General features: G+C 50.2%; 1 protein-coding gene across 1 annotated transcript; it reads left to right on the top strand.

Moving 5' to 3' along the window:
• Positions 1 to 4,723: 4,723 nt before the first annotated feature.
• Positions 4,724 to 12,011, top strand: SOST (sclerostin). Its single transcript, XM_003913140.4, has 2 exons — positions 4,724 to 7,203; positions 9,962 to 12,011. Exons 1-2 carry the CDS (start codon positions 6,849 to 6,851, stop codon positions 10,381 to 10,383), a joined length of 777 nt encoding a protein of 258 aa, XP_003913189.2. The 5' UTR covers positions 4,724 to 6,848; the 3' UTR covers positions 10,384 to 12,011.
• The last annotated feature ends 2,328 nt before the right edge of the window (positions 12,012 to 14,339 follow it).

Genomic DNA, 14,339 nt, shown 5'->3' with positions numbered 1-14,339 from the left:
GCTACTGCCTAAAAGCAGAAGTTTTCCCTCCCAATCCAGATACTTCCTTTTTACCACCTACCAGTGGGAGCAAAATCTGTTTTAAAATGCAGCCAATAAGGAGAATCCTCAGTTTCCATTAATTAGAGATAGGGGCCTCCTCCAGAACCAAGTAGAGAATTAAACAAGATGACCTTTGAGATTCCTTCCAGATCAAAGATTCTATGATCCCAAGGAGTCAAAGGAACGTAATATACTTTCCAAATTTGGCCTGTCATTCAAAGTCTGGTCCAAATGTCACTTTTTTTTTTTTTTTTTTTTTTGGACAGAGTCTCGCTTTGTCGCCCAGGCTGGAGTGCAGTGGCCGGATCTCAGCTCACTGCAAGCTCCGCCTCCCGGGTTTATGCCATTCTCCTGCCACAGCCTCCTGAGTAGCTGGGACTGCAGGTGCCCGCCACCTCGCCTGGCTAGTTTTTTGTATTTTTTAGTAGAGACGGGGTTTCACCAGGTTAGCCAGGATGGTCTCAATCTCCCGACCTCGTGATCCACCCGTCTCGGCCTCCCAAAGTGCTGGGATTACAGGCTTGAGCCACCGCGCCTGGCCCAAATGTCACATCTTACCATAAGGATCCCAGACCCTCGCCAGGGGAAAGAGATTGTTCTCTCCTTTGAAGGCCCATAAGAAAATTGTCCTTTTAAAAAAATGCATCTGGTGAGGATGTGAAGCAACAGGAACTCTTTGTTTCAATGGGGAATGCAAAATGGTACAGCCACTTTGGAGGACGGTTTGCAGTTTAGTTTCCTGCAAAACTACACATACTTTTATTGCACAATCCAGCAGTCATGCTCCTTGGTATTTATTCAAATGATTTGAAAACTTATGTTCATATAAAAACCTGCACACAGCTGCATGTGGTGGCTCATGCCTGTAATCCCAGCACTTTGGGAGGCTGAGGTGGCAGATTACTTGAGGTTAGGAGTTTGAGAACACCCAGGCCAACGTGGGGAAACCCCTTCTCTACTAAAAATACAAAAATTAGCCAGGTGCGGTGGTGCTTACCTGTAATCCCACCTACTCGGGAGGCTGAGGCAGGAGAATCACTTGAACTCAGGAGGCGGAGATTGCAGTAAGCTGAGATCACGGCACTGTCCTCCAGCCTGGGAGACAGAGTGAGACTCCGTCTTAAAACAAAAAACCTGTACAAAATATTAATACCACCTTTATTAATAATTGCCAGAACTTGAAAGCAACCAAGATGTCCTTCAGTAGGTGACAATAGGTGACTAGATAAACCGTGGTAAATCAAGATGATGGAGTATTACTCAATGCTAAAAAGAAATAAGCTGTTCATGCCATGGAAAGACATGGAGGGCCGGGTGCGGTGGCTCATGCCTGTAATCCCAGCAATTTGGGAGGCCGAGGCGGGCGGATCACCTGAGGTCAGGAGTTTGTGCCCAGCCTGACCAACATGGAGAAACCCCGTCTCCACTAAAAAAAAAAAAAAAAAAAAAAAAAAAAAAATTAGCCAGGCATGGTGATGCATGCCTGTAATCCCAGCTACTCGGGAGGCTGAGGCAGGAGAATTGCTTGAACCTGGGAGGTGGAGGTTGCGGTGAGCTGAGATCGTGTCATTGCACTGTAGCCTGGGCAAAAAACAAAACAAAACAAAACAAAACAAAAAACACATGGAGGAACCCCAAATGAATATTTGTGAAATAAGTGAAAGAAGCCAATCTGAAAAGACTATGTATGGGTATATTCCAACTCTACAGGACATCCTGGAAAAGGCAAAAATAAAGGTACAGTAAAAAGATCAGTCATTGCCAGGGGTTGGGGAAAGTTGGGGAGGGATGAATAGGCAGAGCACATAGTTTTTTTTGGACGATGAAAATACTGCTAATCTATGTGATATTATAATGGTAGATGTATGTCATTATACATTTGTCCAAAGCCGCAGGATGTACAACACTAATGCTGTGATGTAAACCATAGACTTCAGGTAATAATGATGTGTCATGTAGGCTCATCAATCATAGCAAATGCACTACTCTGGTGGCGGGATGTTGATAACGGGGGCGGCTGTACATGTGTGGGCACAGGAGGCACGTGATAAATCTCTGTGCCATCCACTCAGTTTTGCTGTGAACCTAAAACTGCTCCAGAAAAAAAAATAAAGTCTTTTTTTTAGAAAAAAGCACCCAAACCTTTTTTCAGTGGCACTGGCCACCTTCCATCTGGTGGTGGAGTTGTCTGGATGCAGAAATTATTTCTTCCATGGTATGCGAGCTCCTGGAGAGGGAGTGCATGTCCCCCTTGCTTTATTAAATGTTTGGCAAGTGAACATTGGAAGAAGCAACTCGACAGAAACAAAAGCTAGTAAATCATCACATGGAAAAACAGTTTTTCTAGAAATTAAGGTTCAACTATTAAATTCAATTTTTTAAAAAATCGGCTGGGTGCCACTGGTGGCTCCCGCCTGCAATCCCAGCACTTAGTGGGATTGTGGGAACACCTGAGGTCAGGAGTTCAAGACTGGCCTGGCCAACATGGCGAAACCCCATCTCTACCAAAAAAAAAAAAAAAAAAAAAAAATTAGCTGGGTGTGGTGGCTGGAGCCTGTAGTCCCAGCTACTTGGGAGGCTGAGGCAGGAGAATTGCTTGAACCCAGGAGATGGAGGTTACACGAGCTGAGATTGCGCCACTGCACTGCCACCTGGGCAACAGAGCAAGACTCTGTCTAAAAAAAAGAAAAAATCAACAGCCCAAACCCAGTGTCAACGATCTTGTTTATGGGTTGAACTGCATTTCTCCCAAATGCGTATATTGAAGTCCTAAGTTGCAGTACCTGAGAATGTGACCTTATTTGGAAATAGGGCTATTACAGATGCAATTCGTTAAGATGAGATCATTAGGCAGGGCCTAATCTAATATGCCTGACATCCTCAGGAAAAGGGGAAAACTCGAACACAGAGAGAACATCATGTGAAGATAAAGGCAGGGATTGGGGGTGACGCTTCTGCAAGCCAGTGAATGCCAAAGCTTGTCAGCAGTCAGCAGAAGGCAGGTAAAAGGCCTTTGTCACTGTCCTCGAAGGAACCAACTTTGCCAGCGTCTTGAACTTGCACTCCTAACCCCCAGCGCTGTGAGACGACTTCTGTTGTTTATGCCACCCAGTTTGTGGTACTCAGTTACGGCAGCCTCAGCAAAGTGCGGTCTATGAGAGCCTCTATTTTGTGGGTGAGGGCAGGGACCAGGCCGGGTTTTCTGGAAAACAGCCGTGTAATATCCTCATCAGACCCACCAAACTCTTCACACTCCCTCAGACACAGCATTCACTTCCAGAAATAACTCTGAAGTTTTTTTTTTTTGTTTTTTTTTTAACTTTGTGGAATACTACTCAGCCAAAAAAAAAAAAAGAAAAAAAGGAACACGTTACTGATACGTACAACTTTGATAACGGAAATAATGCTGAGTGAAAAAAGAAAAATCCCCAAAGGCTAAAAACTAATTGATTCCATTTATATAACTTTTTTTTTTTTTTTTTGAGACAGTCTCACTCTGTCACCCAGGCTGGAGCACAGTGGTGCGATCTCGGCTCATTGCAACTTCCACCTCCTGGGTTCAAGCGATTCTCTTGCCTTAGCTTCCCAAGTAGCTGGGATTACAGGTGTGTGCCACCATGCCCAGCTAATTTTTGTATTTTTAGTAGAGACAGGGTTTTGCCATGTTGGCCAGGCTGGTCTCGAACTCCTAACCTCAAGTGATCTGCCTGCCTCGGCCTCCCAAAGTGCTGGGATTACATGAGTGAGCCACTGCACCTGGCTGCATTTATGTGACAATCTTGAAGTGAAAAAAAAAAGAAAGACAGAAATGGAGATTAGATGAGTAGTTGCCAGGGGTTAGTTGTAGGAGGGAGGGCAAAGGAGGGAAGGAGGTGGGCAACAGGAGAAAGACTTGTGATCACAGAGCTGTGCTTTATCTTGACTGTGGTGGATCCCCAAATTTACACGTGACAAGATTGCACAGAACTAAGTATACACACACGTGAATGTGTGTGCCCACAGAGAGTACAGGTTAAACCACGAGAGATGTGGGTAAGATTGGTAAATTGTGCCAATATCAATATCCTAGTTGTGCTATTGTCTTATAGTTTCTCAAGGTATTATTGTTGGGGGAAACTGGATAAAGGATACATGGAGTCTGTTTTTTTTTTTTTTTTTTTAATTTTTTGAGACAGGGTCTCACTCCGTCATCCAGGCTGGAGTGCAGTGGCACAAGTATGGCTCACTGCAGCCTCAACCTCAACCTCAAGTGATCCTCCCACCTTAGCCTCCCGAGTAGCTGAGACCACAGGCATGCGACACCATATGCCCAGCTAATTTTTAAATTTTTTGTAGAGACTAGGTCTCATCATGTTGCCCAGGCTTTTATTTATTTCTTATATTTAAATTTATAATTATATCCTAATTTAAAAATTTTAATTTAAAAAATTACTCCGAGGCCAGGTGTGGTGGCTCAAGCCTCTAATCCCAGCACCTTGGGAGGCTGAGTTGGGCAGATCACCTGAGGTCAGAAGTTTGAGACCAGCCTGACTAACATGGAGAAACCCGTCTCTACTAAAAATACAAAATTAGCCGGGCGTGGTGGTGCATGCCTGTAATCCCAGCTACTCGGGAGGCTGAGGCAGGAGAATTACTTGAACCTGGGAGGTGGAGATTGTATTGAGCCAAGATTGTGCCACTGCACTCTAGCCTGGGCCACAGAGAGACTCTGAAAAAAAAAAAAAAAAATTCAGTCGTACAAGGATGTTCACAGCAGCCTTGCTGAAAATAGGAAAAAGACTGGAAATAACCTAAACTACTCACAATAGGAGTCAGCTAAAACCCTGGGGGTTTAATTCCAGGGAATACTGTGAACAATGACAAGTTTGTGGACTGAGTAAAAATAAAGAGCTGTCAATGACTTAACATTAAATGAAATGGCAGATGTCACAGCAGGTTCTCACTGAGCCATTGGGAGGGGTGGAGATCATTTAGAGGTTCAAGTCCACTGGATTCTTCTTTTTCCGTTTAATATTACTTCACTTCCAAATAAGGAAAGGACAGGAAATCACGTCCGATCCTGAGCCTTGCCATCCTGCAGTCACCCACAGGTGGCAGACGTGTTCCAGGGATGAACCCTGCTGCCTCTTTAATGCAGATGGTCTAGCCGCTCCCAACAGCAGGTGGGGCTATAAGCATCCATCCTACCTGCTCAAGGAACCCAGGCATCAGAACTGCTCTCTCCCAAGTCCATTGTGAGAAGGCAGTCGTCTGGCCATGAGAGGGTTAACAGTCCACATTCCAGATTGAGGGAAAAGGAGGCTGGAGGGTCATAGACAAGGGGAGGGGGCGCGGAGGGCCAGCTTCTCACAACACTACCGGCTCTGCTGGGACAGATAGATCACCCCCAACAATGGCCACAGCTGTTTTCATCTGCCCTGAAGGAAACTGACTTAGGAAGCAGGTATCAGAGAGGGCCCTTCCTGAGGGGGCTTCTGTCTGGCTTGTAAAACTGTCAGAGCAGCTGCATTCATGTGTCGGATGATGGATGATGGAAAGGAGGACAGTGGGCTGCAGATGGACACAGCGACTTGCAAGTTGAGGCAGGTGGCAAAGGGCTTGCAGAGGCTCTGCAGGTGGGGCATACTGATTCATTACCCAGTTAAAATACCAGGAAGATATGGGCAGCCTGTTCGCAGGAGCTGCTTGTCCTCAAACAATCTGTCTTCAATGAAAGCTTCCTCTGGCCTGCCTTTCTCTTCTGGCACCTCAGGTGTGAACCTTTCTCCCCCATGCCTCTACCGGCCCTCCCCTCCCTGCTGCCCCTGGCCCTGTGCCGCTTATTATATGCAGGGCCAATAAGGCAATTTCTTCTATCTTCTTTGTGACCAGTCGGTCCTGGGATGGCTTCATGGAACACATCCTGTGGTGTGCACCAATGAAGCTCTCCATACAGGACTCAAAAATGTTTTTGAAAAATGTAACCAGCTGGAAGACAAGAAAATAAAATGTCAGCACTAAAAACGCTGGCTGTGGCTTTTGCTAAGGAAAGGAATTTGGTGTTGTCTGCTTGCACGCACAGCCTGGTTGGGGAAATGACTGTCTTCAGTACATCACCCTGCGAGCCACAGTGAGTGCCCTGGCTCGGAAGTGCCTGTCACGGTGCACAGGATCCCCAAGGAGCATGAGCTGGGATTTCCTCTGTGCTCTCCATCACAGGAGCCTGAGTGACCAGCGCATCCTCGATTTGTAACCAGAATCCTGCCCCATCTCCCAAGTGGGCACCCTTGCTCTGGCCCTCTAGTTCTCTCTCTTGCCTTCCGGAGAATGCCAAGACAGGCTTTCTTAGTCAGGTCAATCAATGCTGAGACTTGTGGAGTTAGGACGAATGGGATTTCTTTAAAAGCATCATTTTGCCTCTAGCTGGGTCTATGGGGGTCAGACACCCCTTGGGCCATTTGTTGGTGGGGTGACAAATGAACTTGGCCTGAGAAATGGAGTAGGCTGGGCTCAGCCCCACGAAGCACTCGGAACTGCACATTCTCTTTGTTGAGCGGGTCCACAGTTTGTTTTGAGAATGCCTGAGGGCCCAGGGAGACAGACAATTAAAAGCCGGAGCTCATTTTGATATCTGAAAACCACAGCCGCCAGCACGTGGGAGGTGCCGGAGAGCAGGCTTGGGCCCTGCCTCACACGCCCCCTCTCTCTGGGTCACCTGGGAGTGCCAGCAGCAATTTGGAAGTTTGCTGAGCTAGAGGAGAAGTCTTTGGCGAGGGTTTGCTCTGAGCACACCCCTTTCCCTCCCCCCCGGGGGGGCTGAGGGAAACATGGGACCAGCCCTGCCCCAGCCTGTCCTCATTGGCTGGCATGAGGCAGAGGGGGGCTTTAAAAAGGCAACCGTGTCCGCTGGAGACCAGAGCCTGTGCTACTGGAAGGCTGCGTGCCCTCCTCTGGCTGGCACCATGCAGCTCCCACTAGCCCTGTGTCTTGTCTGCCTGCTGGTACACGCAGCCTTCCGTGTAGTGGAGGGCCAGGGGTGGCAGGCCTTCAAGAATGATGCCACGGAAATCATCCCCGAGCTCGGAGAGTACCCCGAGCCTCCACCGGAGCTGGAGAACAACAAGACCATGAACCGGGCGGAGAACGGAGGGCGGCCTCCCCACCACCCCTTTGAGACCAAAGGTATGGTGTGGTGGAGAGAATTCTTAGTAAAAGGTCCTGGGGAGGTTTTAGAAACTTCTCTTTGGGAGGCTTTGGGAAGACTGGGTAGACCCAGTGAAGACTGTTGGCCTCTGCCAGCACTGGTCAAGGAACAGTCTTGCCTGGAGATGGGGGAAGGATGGCTCACTGGTGCAGCCTTCTAATTCAGGTGTAGGGGCATGAGACAACAGACACTGGTGAGAGCCCAGGGCAGGGAGGAGGCTGGGGTGGTGAGGGTATGGCATCAGGTTATCAGAACAGGCTCCGGGGCTCAGAAGAGAAAAGGTTTCAAAGAATCTCCTCCTGGGAACATAGGAGCCACGTCCAGCTGCTGGTACCATTGGGGAGGGAACAAGGTAAGGGAGCCTCCCATCCACAGAACAGCACCTGCAGGGTGCCAGACACTCTATGCTGGCGGTGGCTGTCTCCATGACACAGACCCACGTCATGGAAGCCCCAGGAGGTGAACCCCCAGCTTGAAGGGGAAGAAACAGGCTCCACGCACTCAGTAACTTGGTAGTGAGGAGAAGAGCTGAGGTTTGAATCTGGTTTGATCAACTGCAAGATAGCCCTGGTGTGTGGGGGGGGTGTTGGGGATAGATCTCCACAAAGTAGTGGGAGAGGAAGGCCAGAGAGGCACCCCTGCAGTGTGCATTGCCCATGGCCTGCCCAGGGAGCTGGCACTTGAAGGAATGAGAGTTTTCCACAGTTTTAGCCCCTGACATGGGTGCAGCTGAGTTCAGGCCCTGGAGGGGAAGACAGCATCCTCTGCGCAGGAGTAGGCACATCCGTCCTCAGCGGCCACCCCATTCCCAGCCTTGCCTCATTCCAGGGGAGGGAGAAGGAAGAGGGACCCTGGGTTCCTGGTCAGGCCTGCACAGAGAAGCCCAGGTGACAGTGTGCATCTGGCTTTATGGTTGGCAGGAATCATGAGGCCGTGGGTGGGGGCTGGAATGACACTTCAGACTAAGGGCTTCCCTGCCCTCTGGCCATTATCCAGGTGGCAGAGAAGTCCACTGCCCAGGCTCCTGGACCCCAGCGCTCCCTGCCTCATAACCTGTTGGGGCTATGGGGTGCTAAAAAGGGCAACTGTATGGGAGGCCAGCCAGGACCCTGTGTCTTCCAAATGGAGGACAAGGGTGCCTCCTCCCACAGCTCCCCTTCTAGGCAAGGTCAGCTGGGCTCCCGTGACCGCCTCAAGGGCTGTAAGGAACCCAAACACAAAATGTCCACCCTGCTGGACTCCCATGAGAGGCCACAGCCCCCGAGGAAGCCACGTGCTCAAAACAAAGTCACAGGCTGCAGAGGAAGTGCCTGACTTGGGGCACTATTCTTGGAAAGCCCCAAAATGCCCCCTTCCCTGGGCAAATGTCCCCCCGACCACACACACACCCCAGCCCTGCAGAGGTGAGGATGCGAACCAGACCACAAACCAGAAAGCAGCCCAGACAATGACAGTGGCCACATCTCTCCTGCTGTGCTTGCTCTCCAGAGTGGGGGTGGGGAGCGGCCTTCACTGTCCCCTCTCTGGTTTGGTCTTAAGACTATTTTTCATTCTTTCGTGTCACATTGGAACTATCCCCATGAAACCTTTGGGGGGTGGACTGGTACTCACACGACCAGCTATTTAAAAAGCTCCCACCCATCTAAGTCCACCATAGGAGACATGGTCAAGGTGTGTGCAGGGGATCAGGCCAGGCCTGGGAGCCCCATCTCTGCCTGCCCAGGGAGTATCACCATGAGGCGCCCATTCAGATAACACAGAACAAGAAATGGGCCCAGCAGAGAGCCAGGTAAATGTTTGTGGCAGCTGAACCTGTAGGTTTTGGGTCAGAGCTCAGTCCCCCTATGGTAGGAAAGTAACTAGAGTGAAAAACAGCCCTCAGCTCCATCCCCCAGCCCAGCCTCCCATGGGTGCTCGAACACAGAGCCTCCACTCTTGTGGGAGCCAAAAGGTGCTGGGACCCCAGGGAAGTGGAGTCTGGAGATGCAGCCCAGTCTTTTGGGCAAGTTCTTTTCTCTGGCCGGGCCTCAGTATTCTCATTGATAATGAGGGGGTTGGACACACTGCCTTTGATTCCTTTCAAGTCTAATGAATTCCTGTCCTGATCACCTCCCCTTCGGTCCCTCGCCACCACAGCAGCTGCCCTGATTTATTACCTTCAATTAACCTCTACTCCTTTCTCCATCTCCTGTCCACCCCTCCCAAGTGGCTGGAAAAGGAATTTGGGAGAAGCCAGAGCCAGGCAGAAGGTATGCCAAGCACTTACCCTGCCCAGGCCAGGGACCCTGCGGCACAAGTGTGGCTTAAATCATAAGAGGACCCCAGGAGAGAAATTATAATAGTAATACATAACAGCCGACGCTTTCAGCTATATCTGCCAAATGGTATTCTCTGCATTGCGTGTGGAATGGATTAACTCACAGTGCTTGGGGCGGCCCATTTTACAGACTGGAAGAAGAGAGAGATTAAGGAACTTGCCCAAGATGACACCAGCAGTGAGCGATGGAGCCCTGGTGTTTGAACCCCAACAGTCATTTGGCTCCGAGGGGATAGGGTGCGCAGGAGAGCTTTCCACGAGCTCTAGAGCATCTGGGACCTTCCTGCAATAGGTGTTCAGGGGAAAAAGCCTCTGGAGACAGGCTTGGCAAAAGCAGGGCTGGGGTGGAGGGAGTCGGGCCGGGCCAGGGCAGGGGTGGCCAGGCGGGCGGCCACCCTCACGCGCGCCTCTCTCCTCAGACGTGTCCGAGTACAGCTGCCGAGAGCTGCACTTCACCCGCTACGTGACCGACGGGCAGTGCCGCAGCGCCAAGCCAGTCACCGAGTTGGTGTGCTCCGGCCAGTGCGGCCCGGCACGCCTGCTGCCCAACGCCATCGGCCGCGGCAAGTGGTGGCGCCCGAGTGGGCCCGACTTCCGCTGCATCCCCGACCGCTACCGCGCGCAGCGTGTGCAGCTGCTGTGTCCCGGTGGTGCCGCGCCGCGCGCGCGCAAGGTGCGCCTGGTGGCCTCGTGCAAGTGCAAGCGCCTCACCCGCTTCCACAATCAGTCGGAGCTCAAGGACTTCGGTCCCGAGGCCGCTCGGCCGCAGAAGGGCCGGAAGCCGCGACCCCGCGCCCGCGGGGCCAAAGCCAATCAGGCTGAGCTGGAGAACGCCTACTAGAGCCCGCCCGCGCCCCTCCCCACCGGCGGGCGACCCGGCCCTGGCCCCGGCCCCGTGCCCCACGTTTCTGTCCTCTGCGCGTGGTTTGATTGTTTATATTTCATTGTAAATGCCTGCAACCCAGGGCAGGGGTCTGAGACCTTCCAGGCCCTGAGGAATCCCGGGCGCCGGGAAGGCCCCCCTCAGTCCGCCAGCTGAGGGGTCCCGCGGGGCAGGGGAGGGAGTTGAGAGTCACACACACTGAGCCACGCAGCCCCACCTCTAGGGCCGCCGACCTTTGCTGGTCCCACTTCAGAGGAGGCAGAAATGGAAGCATTTTCACCGCCCTGGGGTTTTAAGGGAGCGGTATGGGAGTGTGAAAAGTCCAGGGACTGGTTAAGAAAGCTGGATAAGATTCCCCCTTGCACCTCACTGCCCATCAGAAAGCCTGCGGCGTGCCCAGAGCACAAGACTGGGGGCATCTGTAGATGTGGTTTCTAGGCCTGGTTCTGCCACTAACTTGCTGTGTAACCTTGAACTGCACAATTCTCTTTCGGGATCTCAATTTCCACTTTGTAAAATGAGGGTGGATGTGGGAATAGGATCTCGAGGAGACTACTGGCATATGATTCCAAGGACTCCAGTGCCTTTTGAATGGGCAGAAGTGTGTGTGAGAGAGAAAGAGACAGAGAGAGAGAGAGAGAGAATGAATGAGGTTGCATTGACTCAGTGCCAAGGTCCCTTCCAGAATTCAGAGTTGTGATGCTCTCATCTGACAGCCAAAGATGAAAAACAAACAGGAAAAAAAAAAAAAAAGTAAACAGTCTATTTATGGCTGACATGTTTATGGCTGACAAACTCCTGGGAGAAGCTATGCTGCTTTCCAGCCTGGCTTCCCCAGATGTCTGGCTACCTCCACCCCTCCATCTCAAAGAAATAACATCACCCATTGGGGCAGAAAAGGAGAGGGTCCAAGGGTGGTGGGAGGGAGAAATTACATCCACCCCAACTTCCCAAAGAGCAGCATCCCTACCCCAACCCATAGCCATATGTTAAAGTCACCTTCCGAAGAGAAGTGCAAAGTCCCAGGACACCAGGCTCAAGGGAGCAGCCATCACGAACTCACAGACCAGCACATCCCTTTTGAGACACCGCCTTCTGCCCACCACTCACAGACACATTTCTGCCTAGAAAATAGCTTCTTACTGCTCTTACATGTGATGGCATATCTTACACTAAAAGAATATTATTGGGGGGAAAACGACAAGTGCTGTACATATGCTGAGAAGCTGCAGAGCATAATAGCTGCCATCCAAAAATCTTTTTGAAAATCTTTTCCAGACAACCTCTTACTTTCTGTGTAGTTTTTAATTGTTAAAAAAAAAAATGTTTTAAACAGAAGCACATGCCATATGAAAGCCTGCAGGACTGGTCGTTTTTTTGCAATCCTTCCACGTGGGACTTGTCCACAAGAATGAAAGTACTGGTTTTTAAAGAGTTAAGTTACATATTTATTTTCTCACTTAAGTTATTTATGCAAAAGTTTTTCTTGTAGAGAATGACAATGTTAATATTGCTTTATGAATTAACAGTCTGTTCTTCTGGAGTCCAGAGACATTGTTAATAAAGACAATGAATCATGACCGAAAGGATGTGGTCTCATTTTGTCAACCACACACGATGTCATTTCTGTCAAAGTTGACACCCTTCTCTTGGTCACTAGAGTTCAAACCTTGAACACACCTTTGAGTGCTCTCTGGTGGCCCTTGCAGCAATTATGTCTTCCTTTGAAAAGTCATGTCTGTTCCTTCCTTTCCAAACCCAGACCACATTCTTCACCCAGGGCATAGTAATAACCTCAACCCTGTATCCTTTTAGCAGCCTCCTCTCCATGCTGGCTTCCAAAAACACTGTTCTCATTGTATCACTCACCTGCTCAAGAGCCTTCCATAGCTCCCCCTTGCCCAGGATCAAGTACAGGTTTCCCAATCTGACATGGGAGGGCTTCTCTGCTTGACTCCCACCTCCCACTCCGCCAAGCTTCCTACTGACTCCAAATGGTCACACAGATCCCTGCTTCGTTAGTTTGCCATCCACACTTAGCCCATCCAATAACTTACCTTCTTTCTTTAGGATTCACGTTACTTGTCACCTCTTCCCCCAACCTTCCAGAGATGTTCCAATCTCCCATAATCCCTCTCTCCTCTGAGGTTCCAGCCCCTTTAGTCCACACCTCTACTTTGGTTCCTAATTCTGTTTTCCATTTGACAGTCATTCATGGAGGACCAGCCTGGCCAAGCTCTGCTTAGTACTGGCATAGACAACACAAAGCCAAGTACAAGTCAGGACCAGTTCACAGGAAACTTCGTCTTCTTCGAAGTGGGAATTTTATGTCTCCCAGGTAGAAATATAGGATCTTCAAAAGCGGGCCAGCCTCCTGCACTTTTCTCAAAGTTTCACCTCCCCGGGATGTCTAATAGTGCTGGATGCTAGCTGAGTTAGCATCTTCAGATGAAGAGTAACCCTAAAGTTACTCTTCAGTGGCCCCAAGGTGTGATGGTCAACTGGAAAGCTTTAAATTAAGTCCAGCCTACCTTGCGGGAACCCAACCCCACAAAGAAAGCTGAGGTCCCTCCTGATGACTTGTCAGTTTAACTACCAATAACTCACTTGAATTAATCATTATCATCAAGTGTGATAAGTGTGAGTGCGTATCAGTGGCTGGTCCTTCCTGTGGCTCCAGCCCCTGAGGAGGCCTCAGTGAGCCCCCGCAGAAAACCCATGCTTCATGAGTGTCTCAGGGCCCAGAATATGCGAGCAGGTAGGAAACAGAGATGTCCTCCATCCCTGAGAGGCAGTGTGGTCCAGTGGGTGGGGATATGGGCTCTGGGCCAGGTTTGTGTTTTTGGTTTGTTTGTTTGTTTGTTTTGAGACAGAATCTCGCTCTGTTGCCCAGGCTGGAGTGCAGTGTCACGATCTTGGCTCACTGCAACTTCTGCCTTCCCGGGTTCAAGTGATTCTCCTGCCTCAGCCTCCAGAGTAGCTGGGATTACAGGTGCACACCACCACGCCTGGCTAATTTTTGTATTTTTAGTAGAGACAGGGTTTCACCGTGTTGGCCAGACTAGTCTTGAACTCCTGACCTCAAGTGATCTGCCCGCCTTGGCCTTCCAAAGTGCTGGGATTACAGGCGTGAGCCACTGCGCCCAGCCCCAGGTTGGTGTTTGAATCTGAGGAGACTGAAGCACCAAGGGGTTAAATGTTTTGCCCACAGCCATACTGAGCTCAGTTCCTGGCCCTACCCCTCACTTGAGCTGCTCAGAGCCTGGTGGGCACATGGGCAATAATCAGGTCACACTGTTCTGTACCAAGTGTTATAGGAACCCAAGATAGGAGTAATTTGCTCTGTGGAGGGGATGAGGGATAGGGGTTAGGGAAGGCTTCACAGAGTGGGTGCTGCTTAGAGATATTCCGGGTGGAGAAGGGGGCTTCTAGGCAGAAGGCATAGCCTAAGCAAAGATTGCGAGTACATGGCTGCTCATGGGTAGAAGAGAATCCACCATTCCTCAACATGTACTGAGTCCTTGCCATGTGCAAGGCAACATGGGGATACCAGGAATTCCAAGCAATGCCCAAACCTAGGGTCTGCTTTCTGGGACCTGAAGATACAGGATGGATCAGCCCAGGCTGCAATCCCATTACCACGAGGGGAAAAAAAAAAAACCTGAAGCCTAAATTGTAGGTCGGGTTAGAGGTTATTTATGGAAAGTTATATTCTACCTACATGGGGTCTATGAGCCTGGCGCCAATCAGAGGAACAAACAACAGACCTAGCTGGGAGGGGCAGCATTTTGTTGTAGGGGGCGGGGCACATGTTCTGGGGGTACAGCCAGACTCAGGGCTTGTATTAATAGCCTGAGAGTAAGACAGACAGAGGGATAGAAGGAAATACGTCACTCTCTCTCTCTCTCACACAC

This window comes from Papio anubis, chromosome 17, assembly GCF_008728515.1.
Source record: "Papio anubis isolate 15944 chromosome 17, Panubis1.0, whole genome shotgun sequence".
Lineage (NCBI taxonomy): Eukaryota > Metazoa > Chordata > Mammalia > Primates > Cercopithecidae > Papio > Papio anubis.
Note: the sequence above shows the minus strand (reverse complement) of the source record. Positions and strands in the feature narration are given on the sequence as shown.

Bases quoted from the DNA above. Each gene is read 5' to 3' on its own strand.
- SOST (XM_003913140.4), top strand. From the start codon at position 6,849: ATGGGACCAGCCCTGCCCCAGCCTGTCCTCATTGGCTGGCATGAGGCA. The intron at 7,204-9,961 runs GTATGGTGTGGT...CTCTCTCCTCAG, and splicing joins CCACCCCTTTGAGACCAAAG to ACGTGTCCGAGTACAGCTGC.